Source organism: Spodoptera frugiperda, chromosome 3, assembly GCF_023101765.2.
Source record: "Spodoptera frugiperda isolate SF20-4 chromosome 3, AGI-APGP_CSIRO_Sfru_2.0, whole genome shotgun sequence".
Classification (NCBI taxonomy): domain Eukaryota; kingdom Metazoa; phylum Arthropoda; class Insecta; order Lepidoptera; family Noctuidae; genus Spodoptera; species Spodoptera frugiperda.
Genome location: NC_064214.1, coordinates 11,905,698 through 11,923,675, shown reverse-complemented (window position 1 = coordinate 11,923,675; position 17,978 = coordinate 11,905,698). Strand labels below are relative to the sequence as shown.

Genomic DNA, 17,978 nt, shown 5'->3' with positions numbered 1-17,978 from the left:
TCACAGTTCACACCATTACAAAACCACGGAACCCAACACTTGAACGTTCTACTTTAATGCTACCCAAGGCTCGGAACCGGTTTAAAAAATACCGGTTAATACCGGTTTATATCGGTTTTCCTCCGAACTTTTCTTAAGAACGTGAACATTAAAGAACTTTATTTTAACCTAAATTAACCGGTTTATTCGACGAGGGGCATGTCGGTACACGCGTTGAAATATTATTATTGAAATAAGCTGAACAGCGCGCGGCGTTTCTTTGATGTGCGTCGTATTAACCGGTTTTTATTGCTCTAAACCGGTTAATCCGAAAAAACCTTTATGAAAATACTGTTCCAAATACCGGTTTAAAAAAACCGGTTTCGCGAACGAAACCCAATGTAAAGGTTTTGCGTACAAGTACATAATAACGGTTTGAAAATTTAACCGGTATCCGAGCCTTGATGCTACCTGCATTTTATTTACAGCTCAACTGCAGAGTCACGACTCGCAAATGTCATCAACCGGGCACCGAACTAATAGTGCTACAGATCTCTAAGCTTACTTGATAGTTTATAGGGTTTACGATAATTATCTACAGTTTATCGTCTGTTGTTTATTTAGTATTTGTTTTGGAAAACTGTAAGTACAAAGGTCTACGAAAATGTTTACTGTAACATAAAATAGAATCGAAATTAAAAATGTACTGACAACCTAACCGATCAAAGGCCAAAAAATAATTGCAGTTATCACAAATTCGATACTTAATAAACAGTGATTGTACCTACAATAACAATTCCCAATAAAAAAACAACAAAGCACTATTTCATAATGTATTCTGTACACACAAGTGCGTAGGAAATATTTGTCTGCCATGTTAAATATTCAAATATTCATTTGTATTTTACATCAATATCCATTTTAGCAATACATTTAAACTACGGTTAAACTAAGGTTGGAGGTTAATAAGACATTTTAAACACATTAATTCAAACTGCATGTATAAGTCAAATGTTTAATTATACAGTAGCTATTATTGTGTATAATATATAATACGTATTACGATGCTAAATACGTTATTAATGGACTTGTGGTATCGGACACGTAGTGAGTAATGTATTACCATTAGACGGATTCTTATTTATAATTCAACATGTCACCTATGCAATTACTAAAGCGATATATCCTGCCGTTAAATATTCATAAACCCGTTGTAAATATATAGGGCATCATTAGAGCTGTCGTTTGACCACGACTTGTTAATAACAGCGCCCGACTTCCTTTGATGGCGTCGTAAATTTCAATCTACGACCCTTGAAAATGCTCTTATTTTATCTAGCGAACGTTATGCGTAATAACTGTTATGATAGCGCTATAGAGGGAGATACATCCGGATGTATACTCATTCATATGTACAAGATGTTACGAGTGAGATATCGACACTATTTATAAACCACTTATCTGGTTAAACAGGTTAAGAAACGACTGCCATGCCACTAATTACATTAGTCGTACCAGCTAGAAAAATATTAACACTTACACGCACTTATCTATATTTAAATTAGTATTCAATTGTGCCGATGTCAATTACCGTTATCTAGTAAATGTGTAGAACACTGGTCGGATCGTTTTACAAGTGTACTACGCCCGAGGTAGTTATACGTAGGTACGGATGTATTTACGTAGCTGTTATCTCTGTGTGAGTGGCTATTATCAATTTAGAGTATTTTATAATTTGATCAGGGCATTAGTGAGTAACACTAATAAAGTGCACTTATAGTAAAATCCCGCGCGTGTATTGTGGGGACCTGTCAGATTGCGAGCGAGGGAGCCGTCAATAGCTGCGAGGGTCGCCACCCCCGTGTTTGTTACCCCTTCGCCTTGTTTGCATTGTTTCACTGTATTTGAATAGAGTGCGCGCACCCGCCGCCCTACAAATGTTACCGTTTTCATGATAATGTAAGCGAGATTTAATGATACAATCTATGTGAATAACGCGACGACTGCACGACCGCATTACTTATTTATTTACACACGCACGTAATATGTAAACTATGTACATTCTCAAACATTTTATTTAGTATGCTAAGTAAAAAGGCCGCCACTTAAAATTCTTACAACGCTGGGGATGCAGTTTTACGGGTTATTACATTGAATGGGAAATGAGTGACTCATAGGCGTGTAGTTTACGAGTCGAATAGAAATCGTCTGTTTTAAATGAAACTCAAGGAGCGAACAAGGCGTCCATTATTCATGAAGCCGTTTCACGCCCGACCACCGGCGAGTGGGTCCGGGCTGCGCCAAGTGTCAGGTTCTGTGCAAGGCACTCGGCTCTCAACACGTCCACGCAAACTGTGTCCAAATCAATATCCGTGTCTCAATCAGTGCAATTAAGGTGGTCCGTGGTGCCGTACAGGGGTCGTATTCAAGGTAATTAGTTTGACGCCGTCGTAGCCGCCGGCGAAGGGGCGATAAATAAACGGGCAGATACTTGGCGACGGCGCGCGGCGGGGCGACGTTGTGGAGTTACGTTAAATGTGCACCGACTGGAAGCTCACCGCTCGCCGAGCTCCTTCTAACCGCGCGCCCTGCTACGTCTACTAACCTACTACATTGTGTACAACCTGTTTCACTTTTATTTATTTTACTTGTACTAAAAATCTAATGCAAAACTTCTACGAAACTGCTGAAAGATTGATTGAAACCGATACTGAATATTGCTGAATAATGGTGATAATTTTAATTACTGTTAAGTGAGTAATGGTTAGATCTAATCTAAATACGCAATGTCAACCATGACTACAGTAATCAAACATTGATAACGCGATCATTCTTCATAATACAGAACATTACCTTGTTTCATTTAGTCAAATATGTGGTTTACATGAAGCTCATAAAAGTGTCGAGTGCGAGCGTTCAGGGACATTTTTAATGTAAACCTAAATGTGCTTTAGGCTAAAGTTTACGAAACAAAAAATAAAAATAAATGAAAAGTTATTATAACGGTACACGTTGTACTGTACGGTTTGAGCAAATTTAATAAAGCGCTGAGGGTGAATACGCCCTATTTTTTCACATGGTTCTGAATATCACGTCCCTCGGCATTATAGGGGTCGAATTTGAAAACACAATTAGACTTAATACAGAGGTGATTGTTGGCGGGCGAGGGTCGCGAGCGAGGGGTTACGGCAAATCCTTTAATTTGGCTCCCCGATCAAATAATAAAGCGGACGGAGGGGCAGCGAGCGGCGATATCGCGTTTAGTGGTTTTATTGCAAGCGCCATCTGCCGCGCGACGCACCCTGTAGATGGAGAGATAATTTCGCTTTTAAAGCGAGGGGGCGACGCGACGCAGCGCGGCGAAGCGTTCATTGTGAGTTGTTGCGTTCGTTTAGACAATTCACAGCGCTGTATCCGCCTGTAGATGTACGAGATAGCGCTCCCATTATGCGGGGACCCTTAACGACTACCTGCATGTTGATGTGAACACTCAACGGCTATAATTTGATAAGGCACGCCGCGCCGCGCGCCTCGGGCTGCCTCGCTCCTTACTATTGTTTATGTGTTATTATGCTGCGCCGTTCATGAATCAAGTAACAGGACGTCGACTCACTTTAATAGCTCTTATATTTTGTCATAAAATGTCTACATTACAACTTCGTTGATAGTCAAATTACAGCCTGTCAAATGTATAATATCTGTGGTCGCACTGAAATTGTTTACATGGCGATAATACTGTACAACCTACATACATTTTGTATTAGAAATCGTTTTTAAGTGTCTACCACGTGCTTGTTTTGACGAGTACCTGCTTAGTGAGTAGAATAAGCCCTGGTATTATAGTTAATACCTAGTTTGTAATCCGAAAGATAGTGTACATAATAGCCTGTTAATACTTATACGTATTTGAATCGGTCGTAAACAAAGAGGGCTATAGAGCGTCGTTGGTATCCCTGGTATCTGTCCCCCGGTTATTATAATAAACAGCAGTAAGCTGATGGGGCACGTGCAGTGTTTTTATCAATGAGAGAGATTGCGCGGGTGTGCGGCCACCCTAATGCAAGGGCAAACAATCCTTGGGGCTGCGCATGAATAAATTTGAGCGGTGCGAGCGGCCTGGGCGCATCGTCCTCCCCCACCGGCATGGAATGGATGGAATCGCAATAACCCGGAGATTATTAAATTATACGGACACGTACAGCTTTCGAAAGTATTGAAATGGATTTTTCGCTAGAATGCTTTGGTGATAAAACGAGTTTTAACTGATTTGATGGATAAATTGTTTTGATGTGTGCGTGCCAATGTGCTTGTACTTCACCCATGCTTTCATGTTTGTTGGATTATACGTTCAATGTTTTAATTGACATTTGATATGCTTAACTAGTTCGTTTTTTTCCACGTGTCTATTTCATTCGTTTCTGATTAGTTTTTTTACGCAACTATAAGTACTTGGATAATTTAGAGTACAGTCCTACATTTCAACAATATTTTAAGCAATCATTATAGTACTTGCTACTAGGTGCAAAATACTGTTTACGTAATGATTTGACACGTCAAAACAATTCACCTACCAACACAACGACAAAACGTCAATAAGGTTGATTTTCCATTAAAGGAAAATGAAACAAGGAACAAAAACAAAATATCGAAAATGCTAACTAAAGGGCTTATTGTTACAAAGCAACGAGTGAGCGCCATCGCGCCATTGATACATCATAACAAGCGAGCGCGGAGCGTGGGGCCGTGTGTCGCTCGCCGAGGGTGTCAAATCGACGAGCAGCCGCAGGGGTGTCGACTGTCGACGCTCGTAAACCTCGACAAAGTATTTTATCGACATCCCGCCGCGCCGTGCCAACCCTATTCACTATTGTCTCTCTCTCCACATTCGCGACACTTCATGAAATCACTCCACCGTATGAATTCGCTCTTCAACTACCCGTTATCTCCATATTACAACACACACTTATCTAGACTTTTGAGTGCAGTTACGATACTAAAGGATCTGCGTCACCGACGGATTCTAAGTAAGAGAACCGTTGTCATAATCGGCAGCGTGAAAGTCAGTTCGGGCGTGAATAATAGCTCGAAGCACAGAACAATAAGTCTCCGTGTCGATACTGCCACACAAAGACGAAACAATCAATTCACAGCGTAAGTAGGTGTGATTCGGCACGGTCTCACTACGGTCCGGCCCCGCGACTAACAAAAGAAAATCTAAGCAATTAGTCGTCGTCAGAAAGAGCGGAAAACGCGCGTTAGTCGCGGTCACGCCGGCGAGTGCGACTCGGTCACGACGCGCGGGAAACGGCGCGTCAGCGACACAAAACCGACCTTATTGACTGCATAATGTCACTCTGTACAATGTTCATGTAAAATGTTTCTCCAAGACGTCCCTTTATAGACCATGAAGACTCACAATGACAACATAAAAACGTTCCAACCGTGTCCAAGCTTTATCAATTTGAGTTAGTTAATATCAATCTCTTTTTATTAAGTGTTTATTCGAATGAGCGTCATCGAGTTTAACTACAAAAAAAAAAAAAAAACAATCACAAATGTAAAAAGTAAAAACATGACTTGTTATTCTATTACGGTCGCATGCAACGCAACACATAAAAGCTTAACAAAGTCGACGGGGTGCATTTCTGGTTCTCGCTCGACTGAGCGTGTTTAAGTGCTAATGTAATAATCCATTATACAATGAAGCGCGGCACTGTACGCTAAATAGCGCATTCAAGCATTGAACTAGTGGATGGAGGACGCCATCTGTCCGCCGCGGCTGCAAACAATACGACCCTTCGTAATCACCCCTCGTTTGCTAGTTTGCCGGAACCTAAACAAATATCACTCACCGCCGACGGCTTAACATTTCGAGGTCTCAGGGCTCGGACCTATTGTCCGACAGTTTATCAAACAAATCATAAAACCACCGTCTCCATATAATATTTTTGATTCTATCACACCCAAGTGACCAAAGTAATAGATACTTGTACTCGTATCTGCCTACATTGTATTTCTTTTTTAATTATCAACAATACGTGGTAAGTAATAATTAGGAGTAACTAATAATTAGGAAAAACTAATTTTCATAATAATTGTGTCCTGAAAAAGTAAATTAATAAACAATTGTACCGTGTACGAATGAGCACCTGTCTTGTTAATTTAAAAATCCACGTGTGAATATTAATTGTGTGAAACGAATGCGTGTTTCTTATTACCCGCGTAGCTTTACGTGTAGTAAATTGATTGTGATTCCTTTTACAGTACGTGTTAAAATACAGGGTGATATTAATAAAAGCGGGGTTCGAGACAAGCTGGTGAGCGTAAAATCAACAGATTACCATGAAGCCCCCCCACGGCACCCTCGCCGTGGCACCCCTGTGTGTACGTACTTATTTGTTACGATAGCTATTGTTAAGCGAGCACCCAGTGGTCAGGGCTGCCATATCTACCCAGATTAATAACATTTACACACAAACATTTAGCTTATCAAACACAACATTTGTATTATTCATTATTACTCTTGCAAATAATTTTCTTTCGTTTTATCGCATACAGAAATTAACAGCGTGAAAATTAATTAGGTATTATTATTTTTCAATCAATTCCGACACATGTATTTTCGGTCACAATAATATTTCAATTAACCAGCTAGCTATTCGAACACATTTCACATAATTAAACACTTTGTTACTTAATTTCCAATCGACGATCAAAGCTGCCTAACCAATTCTCACGGTTCAGAATTGGTTTCTGCTACAAAGGAACCTAACTTGATGATATAAGTATTATTCTCGTGACTTGGCAACCCTAGCGGACCCTTTTTGTGAATTCTACTAAGCGTCTAATTCAAAGATATAGTTTCTGCGCTTTAGTCACGCGCATTAGGGGAGCCTGCACAAGTTTCGCCCCTTCCCTATAATATTCCGATAATAATGTGTCCTATTGAAATGAAACGCCGGCATGATATTAATTTAACCGCGCTACTACTAAAATTATTATTCAGTTTGCGTGTGCCTACCTACTTACTCAACGTATTAAATTGTTATTAAACAAGAACAATAACAGAGATATTACAGCGCAATTAAAATACCAAAGTGAGTGCAAATTAAAAACCGAAATGTCAACAAAGTGGCTTGACCAGGCAGTATTCCGCCACCCCCTCCCGGCGGGGTGGGGGGGTGCGCCCGCGGGCTCGCTGTCAAACAACGTTTATCCAACAAACAGGCGCAGCGCAATAACACGTTTTTTTTTGCTTTTACAACATTTCCCCGTGCGCCATTTCGCCCGACCGCTGTTGTTAAAATATAGCCATATTTTTCCCCTTCATCTTTATTTTAGCTTATTTGAAACCATGTTTAACATCTGCTATCAGAAGGTGGAAACACTATTTTTTATTCACAAAGTACACAAAGTTATTAAACATAAATCATATTAAAGATAATGATGGTACATACCTGTTTATGCATTTCCACATTGAGGCCATACGACATTTCATAGTACTGAAACATAAATAACACGCTTTAGTTTAATCGATTACAATTTATGCGAGTAAATGTAACGAGCGAACAGTGACACGGTACAGTTTTGGCACAGATTAGCTTCCTCAAATTATAGGAGTCGAGTGACTAAACATCCGCACTGGCACAGTTTGGACGGCGGCCAGAAGTGTTTCCGACACATAAAAATTCTCGCGAAAATTTCCTCTCGAGCGTATTAAAATAAATTGCGAGCGATTTGGCAACACTTAATCGTGATTCATATCTGGATGGAGCGAACATGCGGGGATTAAGGCATGCCAAAATATATCTGTTCGTTTGAAATATATTGTCTGCTCTTGAACTGGCCACTAATACGTTTGCCTACGCACGCTCCTGACAGCTCGGTTGGCGCGGTGATTGATACTCGACGATGTTACAATATCTTATCTAAACATATTTTATTACATGTTACTGATGTTCATACATACAAAATAAATGACATGTGCCATATGTACTAATAACTCTCGAGTAATTGTGTTAAATAATTCTTTTGAAAGGGACAATTATCTAAATCGGAGGGTGCTGGAGTTTGAGCCAATCAAATAGTAAACATGTGACATGCGGGCGGCGAACAAAGGCACACATTTATTGATTTCACACGCCATAACAAATGTTACATGTGATAAACATCTCTATTTAGCTGTTAAATTAGCTGTCCCTTTAAATTAAACTATGTAGTTTTAATATGACATGAGTTTTAAAGCCTGTTGCGTTCGTTTTTATTGTACGGGTATGGCGGTAATTATGTTTGTACCATCGCTGCTATCATTAACCCCGATCTCTTGTAGTGGTCTAATAAAACATTATGTGTTACCACAATTTTATTTAGTTTTTTCTATGTAGTTTTTTACTTCTGAAGAACATGTTAATGTAGGTTTACTAGCTTGTTTATCAGTTTCAAACTTTGTCATGCTTCTATTGACAATTTGTATTTCGAACAGAACAATGGAGTATTTGAAAGTAATTATGAAAAAGAAAACGTTAATTTTACTCACCATAACATAATGCCTTTGTATTTCAATTTTTTCACTAGCCAGTTTCTCGCATTCTAATTTTAAACTGAAACAAAAGAAAATATATTTGTAACGTATTTTTATGGCGGGATGTTTATGATGCTGACGTCTTGCGTCTTGCATGGATTCGGACAAGACTAGGTATCCGTTTGATCTGGGTATTTGATCACGACGTTATTATGACAGTTAATGTTCCGGACTTACTAACAAAGTCCGTAGTTTTCCAACCAGTTGCTGGCGTATTAATATCGGTTACCCAGCGCCTTATTGTTAAACAAGCGTTGTTTATTGCAGTCAATTACTCATAGCTTTAAAATTGGAAAGTGTGTTTGTTTGTCTTTGCGATAACTGAGCGATTTTACTGTATGATTTGTGATTATAGAAAGGCTGATATAGGCTACTTTTTCCGAGTGAAGTCGCGGGTAAAAACTAGTGTTTTGTAAGTCATGTCAAATATTTTGTCACTGCAAAGAACAAAACGTCACTTCTCACTAATCACCTCAGAAGATTTAAGACGTTTTTAAAAGTAAACATTGAGGTAAATATTTGTAACAGTGTAACACTTAAAAAGTTGTATTTAAGGAGTGCTTGTAACAATATTAAGATAAGAAAAATATAAGCGAACAGCATGTTTTATGGTTGTTTATCGCATGCATAGTAGGTCAGACCAGTAGCCTTAGTACAAGTTTGCAGTTCACTGAACGAAAACGAAACGAGACCGCGTTCGGCGCTCTGATTGGCCGGCGCGAATGAACTAACCAATCAGAGCACCGAACGCGCTCTCGTTTCGTTTTCGTTTAACGTAAAACAAACTCGTACTAAGGCTACAGTTATGGTCATAGTTTTTATAGTCGCTTAACTACAGTGTTCAATTTCAATTCTAGATTATTACCTACATACTTAACGATCACTGAAAACCTGGCTCGATAAGGTTTTTATAACATAATAACTTAGTAGTAAAGGAGGTAATGGCTATGGTCGGTGGTGTATATTGCCTGTGTCTGGTACCTAGAGTACTTACTTAAAGTAACTCCTGTAAATCCCTGAACGGTTAGGCAGAAGCACACATTTGCAATGTAACAATCATTTTTCACTAGTTAATTTTAGATACTAGCTGTTGCCCGCCACTTCGTTCGCGTATAATAATGACTACTGACAAAATTTGGTCTTATGATTCCTTTATTTTTTTTTTCCTTCCTGTTTTTGAATAAAAGTAGCTTAAGTTACTCCTTAGTACATCATATAGCTGCTAGTAAAAGACCGGTCAACTTCGGTCCAGCCATTTAAGAGATGAGCCAGAACACACAAACATACAGACAAAACCAGACTCTTAATTTCTCTATAAGTAATGTTATAAAACTACAATAGTAATAAACTCCACACTGCCCACGCGCATTCACGAAAACTCAGCTACGAATACTTTTTTAGTAAACATCAAAATATTTTGTAGAGACTATCAAATCAACCTACTTTACTTTAATCGATTCATTCATTGTCACAATCGATTCTTTCATTCATTGTTTTCATTAAGTAGGCATTTGTAATATAAATAATTGTACTATACAATAATTATGATGCAATCGTAATCAATTTTGTGCAAGACAAGCTGAATTAAATATGTACCTACATATGCAAAAAACGTATTATCACGTGTATAGTATAAAAACATTAATTAATAAATGAATGAACTGATATTATGATATTATCATTCAATTAATTAAAATTGTAAAGTTATGAGAGAAATAAGAATCTACTCATTTAAGGATTGTTTTCGGAACAAAATCGTTTCGAACAATAACTAAGGAATAGTTTAAGTAATCATTAAATGTCTCTGTGTGCGGCAGTAACTCTAATAAAACAAACCTAAAATTAATAATAATCATTAGAAGTGAAGAGGGATTTCTCATCCGATCATCGTTCGCCCTTTTGCACGATCAAAATAAAAACTCATTTATTATTTATACCTATATTATAGTAGAGCCACTTACTGACACACATACTGGCTTTAATAAATTATTATTCACGTTAATTCGCAGTAGTCGAGCTACTTCATTACATTGTACCATTGATCTGGCAATTATTGATTTTTTAATTTCAATAAGTAGGTGCTTACTATATTTAAAACTTAATCATTTTACTGTTATGAGTAAATTTCTACATAAAATTAAAATGTTGACCTGTTTTCCAATACTTAAACTTTATTTATAGACTAGCTCAAGCCTGCAGCTTCACTCGCGTAGATTATGGATTTTGCAGCTAATAAAAGTAGCTAAGTTACTCCTTAGTACAACAGCTACCTACCAATAAAAGTTACGTCAAAATCAGTCCTGCCATTCAGTGCCGGCGTAGGGGCCACTGACACCCCGGGCGAAAATATTGTGGCGCCCACTTGAGGGAAGCAATATCAAGTGTTAGTAGTAGTTTTTCATTTTATTGGCGCCCCCCAGACTTTGTCGCCCTGGGCCATCGGCCCATGTCGCCCCTAACGCCGGCACTGCTGCCATTTCAGAGATTAGCCAGAACAAACAGACAGAAAAAAATATTATTTTAGTGTACGAATCATACGCATGTAGTAAACAGCAGCGTTATTTCAATATTACAAACAGACACTCCAATTTTATTTAATAGTTTAGATTTAGATTAAAAATTGATTATGAGTATTTTTTTACCCAAGCCTTAAACGAGTCGTGTAAATATACCCCCATTGTAATGTTTTTTTGTTCTACAACAATGGTGGGTCGCAAAAAGCTTGGCAAGGGTGATTCTCAAAGGGCAGGCAGGTAAGGGTTGGTTCTCCTTGATTCCCGGTGACAAGGGATCCCGGATGATCCCACTTTACTTGTTTTATTTCTCTTGTACTAAATCCTTGACAACCCTAAGCATCGATTTGCTTGGCGCTTTACATTTATTCTTTTTGACATCCTTGATACGAATGAATATAGCCAACAGGTTCTTATAGTTCATTGTGATGGAAATTGTAATTAAATTACAGTGTAGTGTTCGGTGCTCGTACTTGTAATACATAACGCGTAACGTGATACTTACTTGTGATATTGGGCTTGTAAGAAATTGAATTCTTCTTTAATTCTGTCACACGACTCTCCCACCGTGAACTTAATGGGTTGTCCGGGTTGTGGTGGGCCCTGCGGATCAAAATAAACACAATAAGTTAACAAGTTCCGCTATAACTTCTTAAAACTTGAGCACATTTTATAAATGACCATTTAGAACATTTACAAACGTTTACTGAACACGCAACGTATAAATATTAAGAGCATACGAGTAACTCATCAATCTCACTCTCAGAATAAAAACATTCCTATCACGAAACAAAAATTACACGCATCCCAAATTACCATAATACAAATTATCCTTTAATGACCATAATTCGGTGTGAGCCTCGATTAATAAAAAAAAAAAATAAACAACTTGGACCGCTCGCCTCTTAACACAAAAATAAAGTAACGTGAACACGCGAGCACGTAATAATAAAGTAAAAAAAAAAACTAACTCCATAATAAGAAGCACGAAAATAAAAATAAAGCGAGGGACACAACAACACACGGTCGCCGGGAGGCCGGCGGCAAAAAATAAATAACCGCCGCTCGGTGCCGGCGCGAGGAACAAACGGACTTTAAAAATAATAAAAGGAGCGTAAATAAAAGCGTAAAAGGAACTGGCGCGGCGTGTAGACGTTGTAAATGGAGCTGCGGACAATCGGGCTCGGGAAAAATGTGGCCGGGAATTTAGTGAATGTAACCGCCGGGGAGACGGGCTTGCGGTCGCGCGCCTCCGCCGACGTCTCACGCTCCACGTAATGGGTGATCGCACTTAATAACGTAATAGGTAACATCGTGGATAACCTAACCGCAACGTCTAGGCACTGTTCGCAACATTCTAACTTAATTCATCCGCCGCAAGTCGTGCTTATTTACACCACTATTTATAAACCGAGATTGTCTAGCGATCTAGCCGAGCGCACTATCGTACAAACATTCATCTTAGCGCCAACCATGTTTCTGTTAATTGCTTTATTGTTGCGAAATGCTTTTAATTAAAAGAAAAGATGAAAGCCACACGCACACCAGTGTGCGGGTAGATGTAAATCGACACAAGCAATTACTTATCCATGTTCATATCGTTGAATCGCAAAACAAAAAGGAGTTTAAAGTTACGAGCTAACACAACGTATGTTTGGAAGCAAAAACAAAACGATATCGACAGTAGCAGTGTGAGAGCATGGTCGCGTGTGGCGCGGCTACACGACGCTACACGACGGCACTCGGCGCGACGTACCGTCGTTTGAGAGCTTGCTTCGACACTTCAACCTTATTGATCTGAATTACGGCAAAAAGTAATAAAGCTCTTCGGCTAATGTGCACTCTGCTTAACGACACTTTGCAATGCTTTCAACGATTCACAGTTAGGAACTATTGTGCGATTCGGTAGTCGTTTGCCGTGTCTAACTACCTGGTGAGATTATAGTTATTGCGTGAGATCTTGAATATGAATGTTATTAAAATATATTTAGGTTTTCATTTAATACAATAACTAATAGTCCGAGATAATAAATAATGTTAACCAAGCATGTATTTATCGCGCATACAATTAGAGGTACACAATCGGTAAACATGCAACAAGTGTGCGCGTGCCTTTACTCGAGCCGGACATAATTTTATCTGCGTCAATAAGTGACGGCGTCGTCGTTTTAATTATTTGTTTTATTCGGAGCTATCGGGCTTATCGCGCCGGGTAATCCGGCCGCGCTCTCGCTCTGCCTGTCCAACAAACCTGACACCTCGTTCTACGTAAAGTGTTTTACAGCCACGATTAAATCACCATATAAAATAACATTACGACTACGGATTAAATTAAACGCTTTTGTGTCATAAAATTGTATAACATGCCAATCGTTGCTCTGCCTAACTTACCGTCCATTGAAAATCATTTAAACAGCAAATTATTCCACTGTTTAATAATATCGACAAAATTAAATATCCCTCTCGGCACTGGGCGTTTAACGCAATCGTATTAAAATTACATAATTATATGATTAAAGTAATTGAAAAGTTAAACACGTAGTTTGTTCTGACTTGTTATTTAACAGCTTGTATTATAATTTTAACATGCCACTGTGTGATATTACTCAATTTCAATTTGAATCTATTGATAAAGTATGTATCGATTCTTTTTTTCCCACGGCCTAACAGATTAAGTATACCCTTCGCTACTAATAGTCTCAGCTTCGATCCAACCTTCAAATCGATCACAAAAGAAACTAAAATAATCCTCGGCAATAATAGACTGAGTAAACGTTCCCCTCGACCAAAAAAAAAGATTCCCATAAATTATCGCCGAAAAGGTCAAATTAAAATACAATGAACAGTTTTTGAGTGGCAGTATTGTGTAGAGGGTCCGGATGAAAGGCCCGCATCCACCGGCCGCTCACAAAAACAAAACTAAACAGAATGCGTTTAAACGGATATAAAAAGAAATACGTGTTCTTATTTCAAATTATTGAATACGTCTGCCCACGTCTACCTGCTGTACGCTCCGGAGAGTATTTTCTTTTTATTGGATTCGAAATTCGAATTCCGAAACGGCTGAATGAATTCTGCTCAAATACGAAATGGAAATGAGAGTTTTGGTGATTTATATTAACGTCGACGTCCGTTACGAGGAAAACTCCGAGAAGTAGATCGATGTCAACTGTTTATTAGTAATATTAGAAGCTCGCCCGCTCGGTTCACAACTCACACAAGTTCAGCGGCTCGGTAAACATCTAAACACCATTCGCACTTACAAACCAAACAAGCATAGACAAATATTTGAACATCAAGATTGGCTTTGTAACGTAACGCCTCAACGTCGAAACCCCGCGAGCTAATTTCTGCTCTATTGTGTTCGTTTTAGAGCTCATAAAAACGAGCGTAACGGACGGGATTTATTACCCTTTGTATTGGAAAAATAAAAAAAAATGCTAGTAAACTAATATGGTAGCGCGGGGATCGGAAAGCTGATTTTATTTTCTCAGAAATACTACACCGTTTGCCACCCGATGTGAGTGCGGTGGGCTGGGCGATTGATAATTTTATTTCAGTATCGGATGTTGGGCAAACTCTGCCAATAACAATATTATGTACAATACAACTCTGTGCTATGAGTTTTATCAAAATATTTGTTATTCAATTCAATTACTCAGTTACGTTAAACGCAGTTCTTTCATATCCGCGTTTAGGAAACAGATGGTAAGCATTACTGAGTGCGTGGTGATATAGTGTTGGTGCAAACGTCAACAACAGAGAAATAATATCACACTCGGTCCACGCAAATGTATGTCGGCCCTCCGGCTCCGATCCAGAGTTCCCGCGCAGCGAATGTTTGATGGCATCTTGATTATGACGAAGCATTGTTTGCGTACTCCAAATGCCATGTTTGTGCAAACTGATATGCATTATCTACGTACAAATATCAAGTCATTATTTTGGGTGAACATTGACTCAACGCACTCCACTTATCAGGTTGATAATCCCCGCGAAGACATTTCTTTTGATAAACTCATCTCGACGATATTAAAATAATCGTCATTGACACAGATTTATTATTTCTAGAACTCAACTATTGTGCATGTTTGAAGAAAACTTGGAATGTTTGTCGAGACGCCATCTCATTTGTCCGTAGCGGTAATTCTGTCAGTCAAATATTTACGTAGTAGGACGCGACACGGATTTTAAGTAAATAGACAAATATCCATTTACATTAACACCCAGCCCGGCCCTGGCGCGACTCATCTCGCCACACACTGACACACTCATGTGACGCTCATAAACTACAACGCGGTACCGTAAAACACGACGTCTTGAGTACACTCTACAAGGAAAATTCGATTGTATACCTATTAAGTTGATAAAAACTAAAAGATTTGTGAATTTACATTATTGTTGTTTGTTTTACATCAGACAAAAATGTGTGCTGCGTAATGTACGCGTTGTAAAAACAGATAGTAGATACTAGGTAACTGACTACGTTTTCCTCACCGTGTTCACAATAAAATGCTTCGCGAACTCAATACGTCACGTTAAATAAACATGACGAAACTTTTTAATTTAAACAACTACTTATCAATGCCAGGAACGCTTAATAAGGCGTGTATTTCTTTGAAACTGGTATGAATGCATCAATTAGGCGACAAGCGTCTCACGACTTCCTGACTAAGTATACGACCAGCCCAAACGGAGCTCGAAATTTATGAGCACCGTTTTGGAATATAAAAAGGACGATGTGAGCAAAGGAGGTCATTACGTATTGGTCGTATTTGTCAATTTATAAAGCGGTTAATGCGAGCGCGTGGGTATGCACCAATAACTTCTAAATACATTGTAAACATTGCGTTTTATATCAACGTCAGTTAAAAGTAATGATGTAGCAATCGGTTCGTATTTTATAGTTCTTTTTTTATACTTATTTGTGACCAAACGACAGCTGTTTTATTTACTTGTTATCAAGTTTTGATTACGAAGGTTAAGAGTACGGTTTAATTAAAGAAGACATGCTTGTACGTAGTCGAGATTTGGAGAGTGTAAATATTTGTTAATGAATGAGTTAAGATTAAAATGAAATGCGTTTCTTTAATGAAGACAGTTTCCAAATTGTCAACAAGGTGACGTAAGCTATTGCTGAATGAAAACAATACGAGGTACTTGTGGAAATTAAAAGAAAACTTTAGTGGTCGGAAACCACAGCAGGCATACAATGCGTCATTAGGAATGATAAATTCAAGGGTTGAACAAAACACAAGTGAACGTAGTCTCCTTAAAAATAACACTAATGTATTCTCGAATTGTGGTTAGTTTCCCGTCGGCAACGGCGACAGATGGGTTGCGGCTTGTGGTCGCTTCTTTGAAACACCACTTGCCCACCGTTATGCTCTATTACCACGTCGTAAAGTTCAAAATCGTTTTACACACAGTTACTCACTTCCACCGCGGTTTCGACGGCACATGGTCAGTTTCGTTCATAAATTATTATTTTTGAAAACTTGCTGAACATGCATTAGGTTTTTAATATTGTAGCTTTAGGATTTATGGATGTTTAGGTCTCTTTGTTTACCTATTTTAGAATACTTTTCACTATTAACTTAATGATTGTGCAAAATGTCTCAATTCAATCTACATTCTTCAACTAAAAGTCGGTATAAATCATTTTGATTTTTTTAAAGACTTTAAATAAACCAGGTAGGTATTTCCGTTTTTATAAATGCAGTAATGTACCTACAAGTTACATAGCGTAGTAGGGTGACATGCATCATTTAATAATATTGTTCCCGTCGAATAAACCCATCAATGTGCAAGTTTTAAAAACTCATTACACCAGCGAGTTATATTGGGAACTGGGTGTGAAAAGGTCTGTAGCGAGCTTTGTTAATTCGTCCCCAGATTTCTGAGTATGATAAAATCCTTTGCAGACAATTTCACGGGTAATTGAGCGGCTGACAATGATCGGCGGCCGGCCCGGGGCTCCACGCCGCGCCGCCTCTGTCACTGCCATTCCGCTGTTTATTACTTTTATGCTTTTATTACCACTCAACTTTCTGAACAACTAAAACTCACGCGCTATTATTCTTATTACTACATTGTTGTAAAATAATTCACTACATTTTCTCAAAGTTTCGCTGAGAGAAAGACATCAACGACGGTAATTATTTTTTTCAAACATTTATCCTGTTCATTTGTAACGGTATTTTTTATTGAGTTTCACGGGTATTGAGGGATACCGAAAAAATGGTACCAGAAAGTTGAGAACTTTTTAGAAGCGGTATGAATTTATTTTTTTGTTTGTGAACTAAACAAAGATGATCTTGTGAGTGTGTTCCATACAGAGAAGATCCAGATAGTTTATCAGTAGGGAAGGAATGATTTGTGTCCGTGTTGTCGCTTACCGGATGCCTGGCGGCCGCCACGGCAGCGGCGGCGGCGGCGGCGTTCATTGCGCCCGCGCTCGGATACATCCCTCCGTCAAACACACACGCTCATGGTCTAAAAATCACTATAAGTAAAAACAGGACACAGCACACACTCCACTTGAGCACACAATAACACTGGATCCACGCACGTACTCCGAGTCAGTCACACGCGACGATCTGCTTCGACGATAAACCGACGCACGTCCTCCTCGCGCGAACGCTGCAAGCGAACTGGCGCGAGGGGGGCGCCACCCGCCGCTTCCCCCGGCGAGCGAGCGACCCTCGCATGCCGATTGCCGCTGCCATACATATTTCTCCACTCGAATTTTTCGTCGACTATCTTCATGTTTGAGGAATACTTTAGCCGAATCGGAGATATACGCTCTAATAGATACGTATTATCTGGGGATTTGCTGCGAGGGGTGGTGGGTCGGTGTTACGGGTTGGTGGCTCGTTGCGGTTGACTTGCCCGATGTTATTTTG

General features: G+C 39.0%; 1 protein-coding gene across 3 annotated transcripts in view; it reads right to left on the bottom strand.

The window, feature by feature from the left end:
- Positions 1-17,744, bottom strand: part of LOC118273941 (transducin-like enhancer protein 4) — a 55,462-nt gene extending 37,718 nt beyond the window's left edge. For 2 of the 3 annotated variants that reach the window (XM_035591215.2, XM_035591217.2), the window contains exons 1-4: positions 17,472-17,743; positions 11,579-11,676; positions 8,516-8,579; positions 7,437-7,481 (exon numbers count right to left, since the gene is read on the bottom strand). In XM_035591215.2, coding sequence (XP_035447108.1) covers positions 7,437-7,481; positions 8,516-8,579; positions 11,579-11,676; positions 17,472-17,540 — 276 coding nt within the window. In that variant the 5' untranslated portion in view covers positions 17,541-17,743. Of the gene's footprint in view, positions 1-7,436; positions 7,482-8,515; positions 8,580-11,578; positions 11,677-17,471 lie in introns of all 3 variants that reach the window. The other variant, XM_035591216.2, reaches the window with a different exon arrangement.
- Positions 17,745-17,978: the final 234 nt, after the last annotated feature.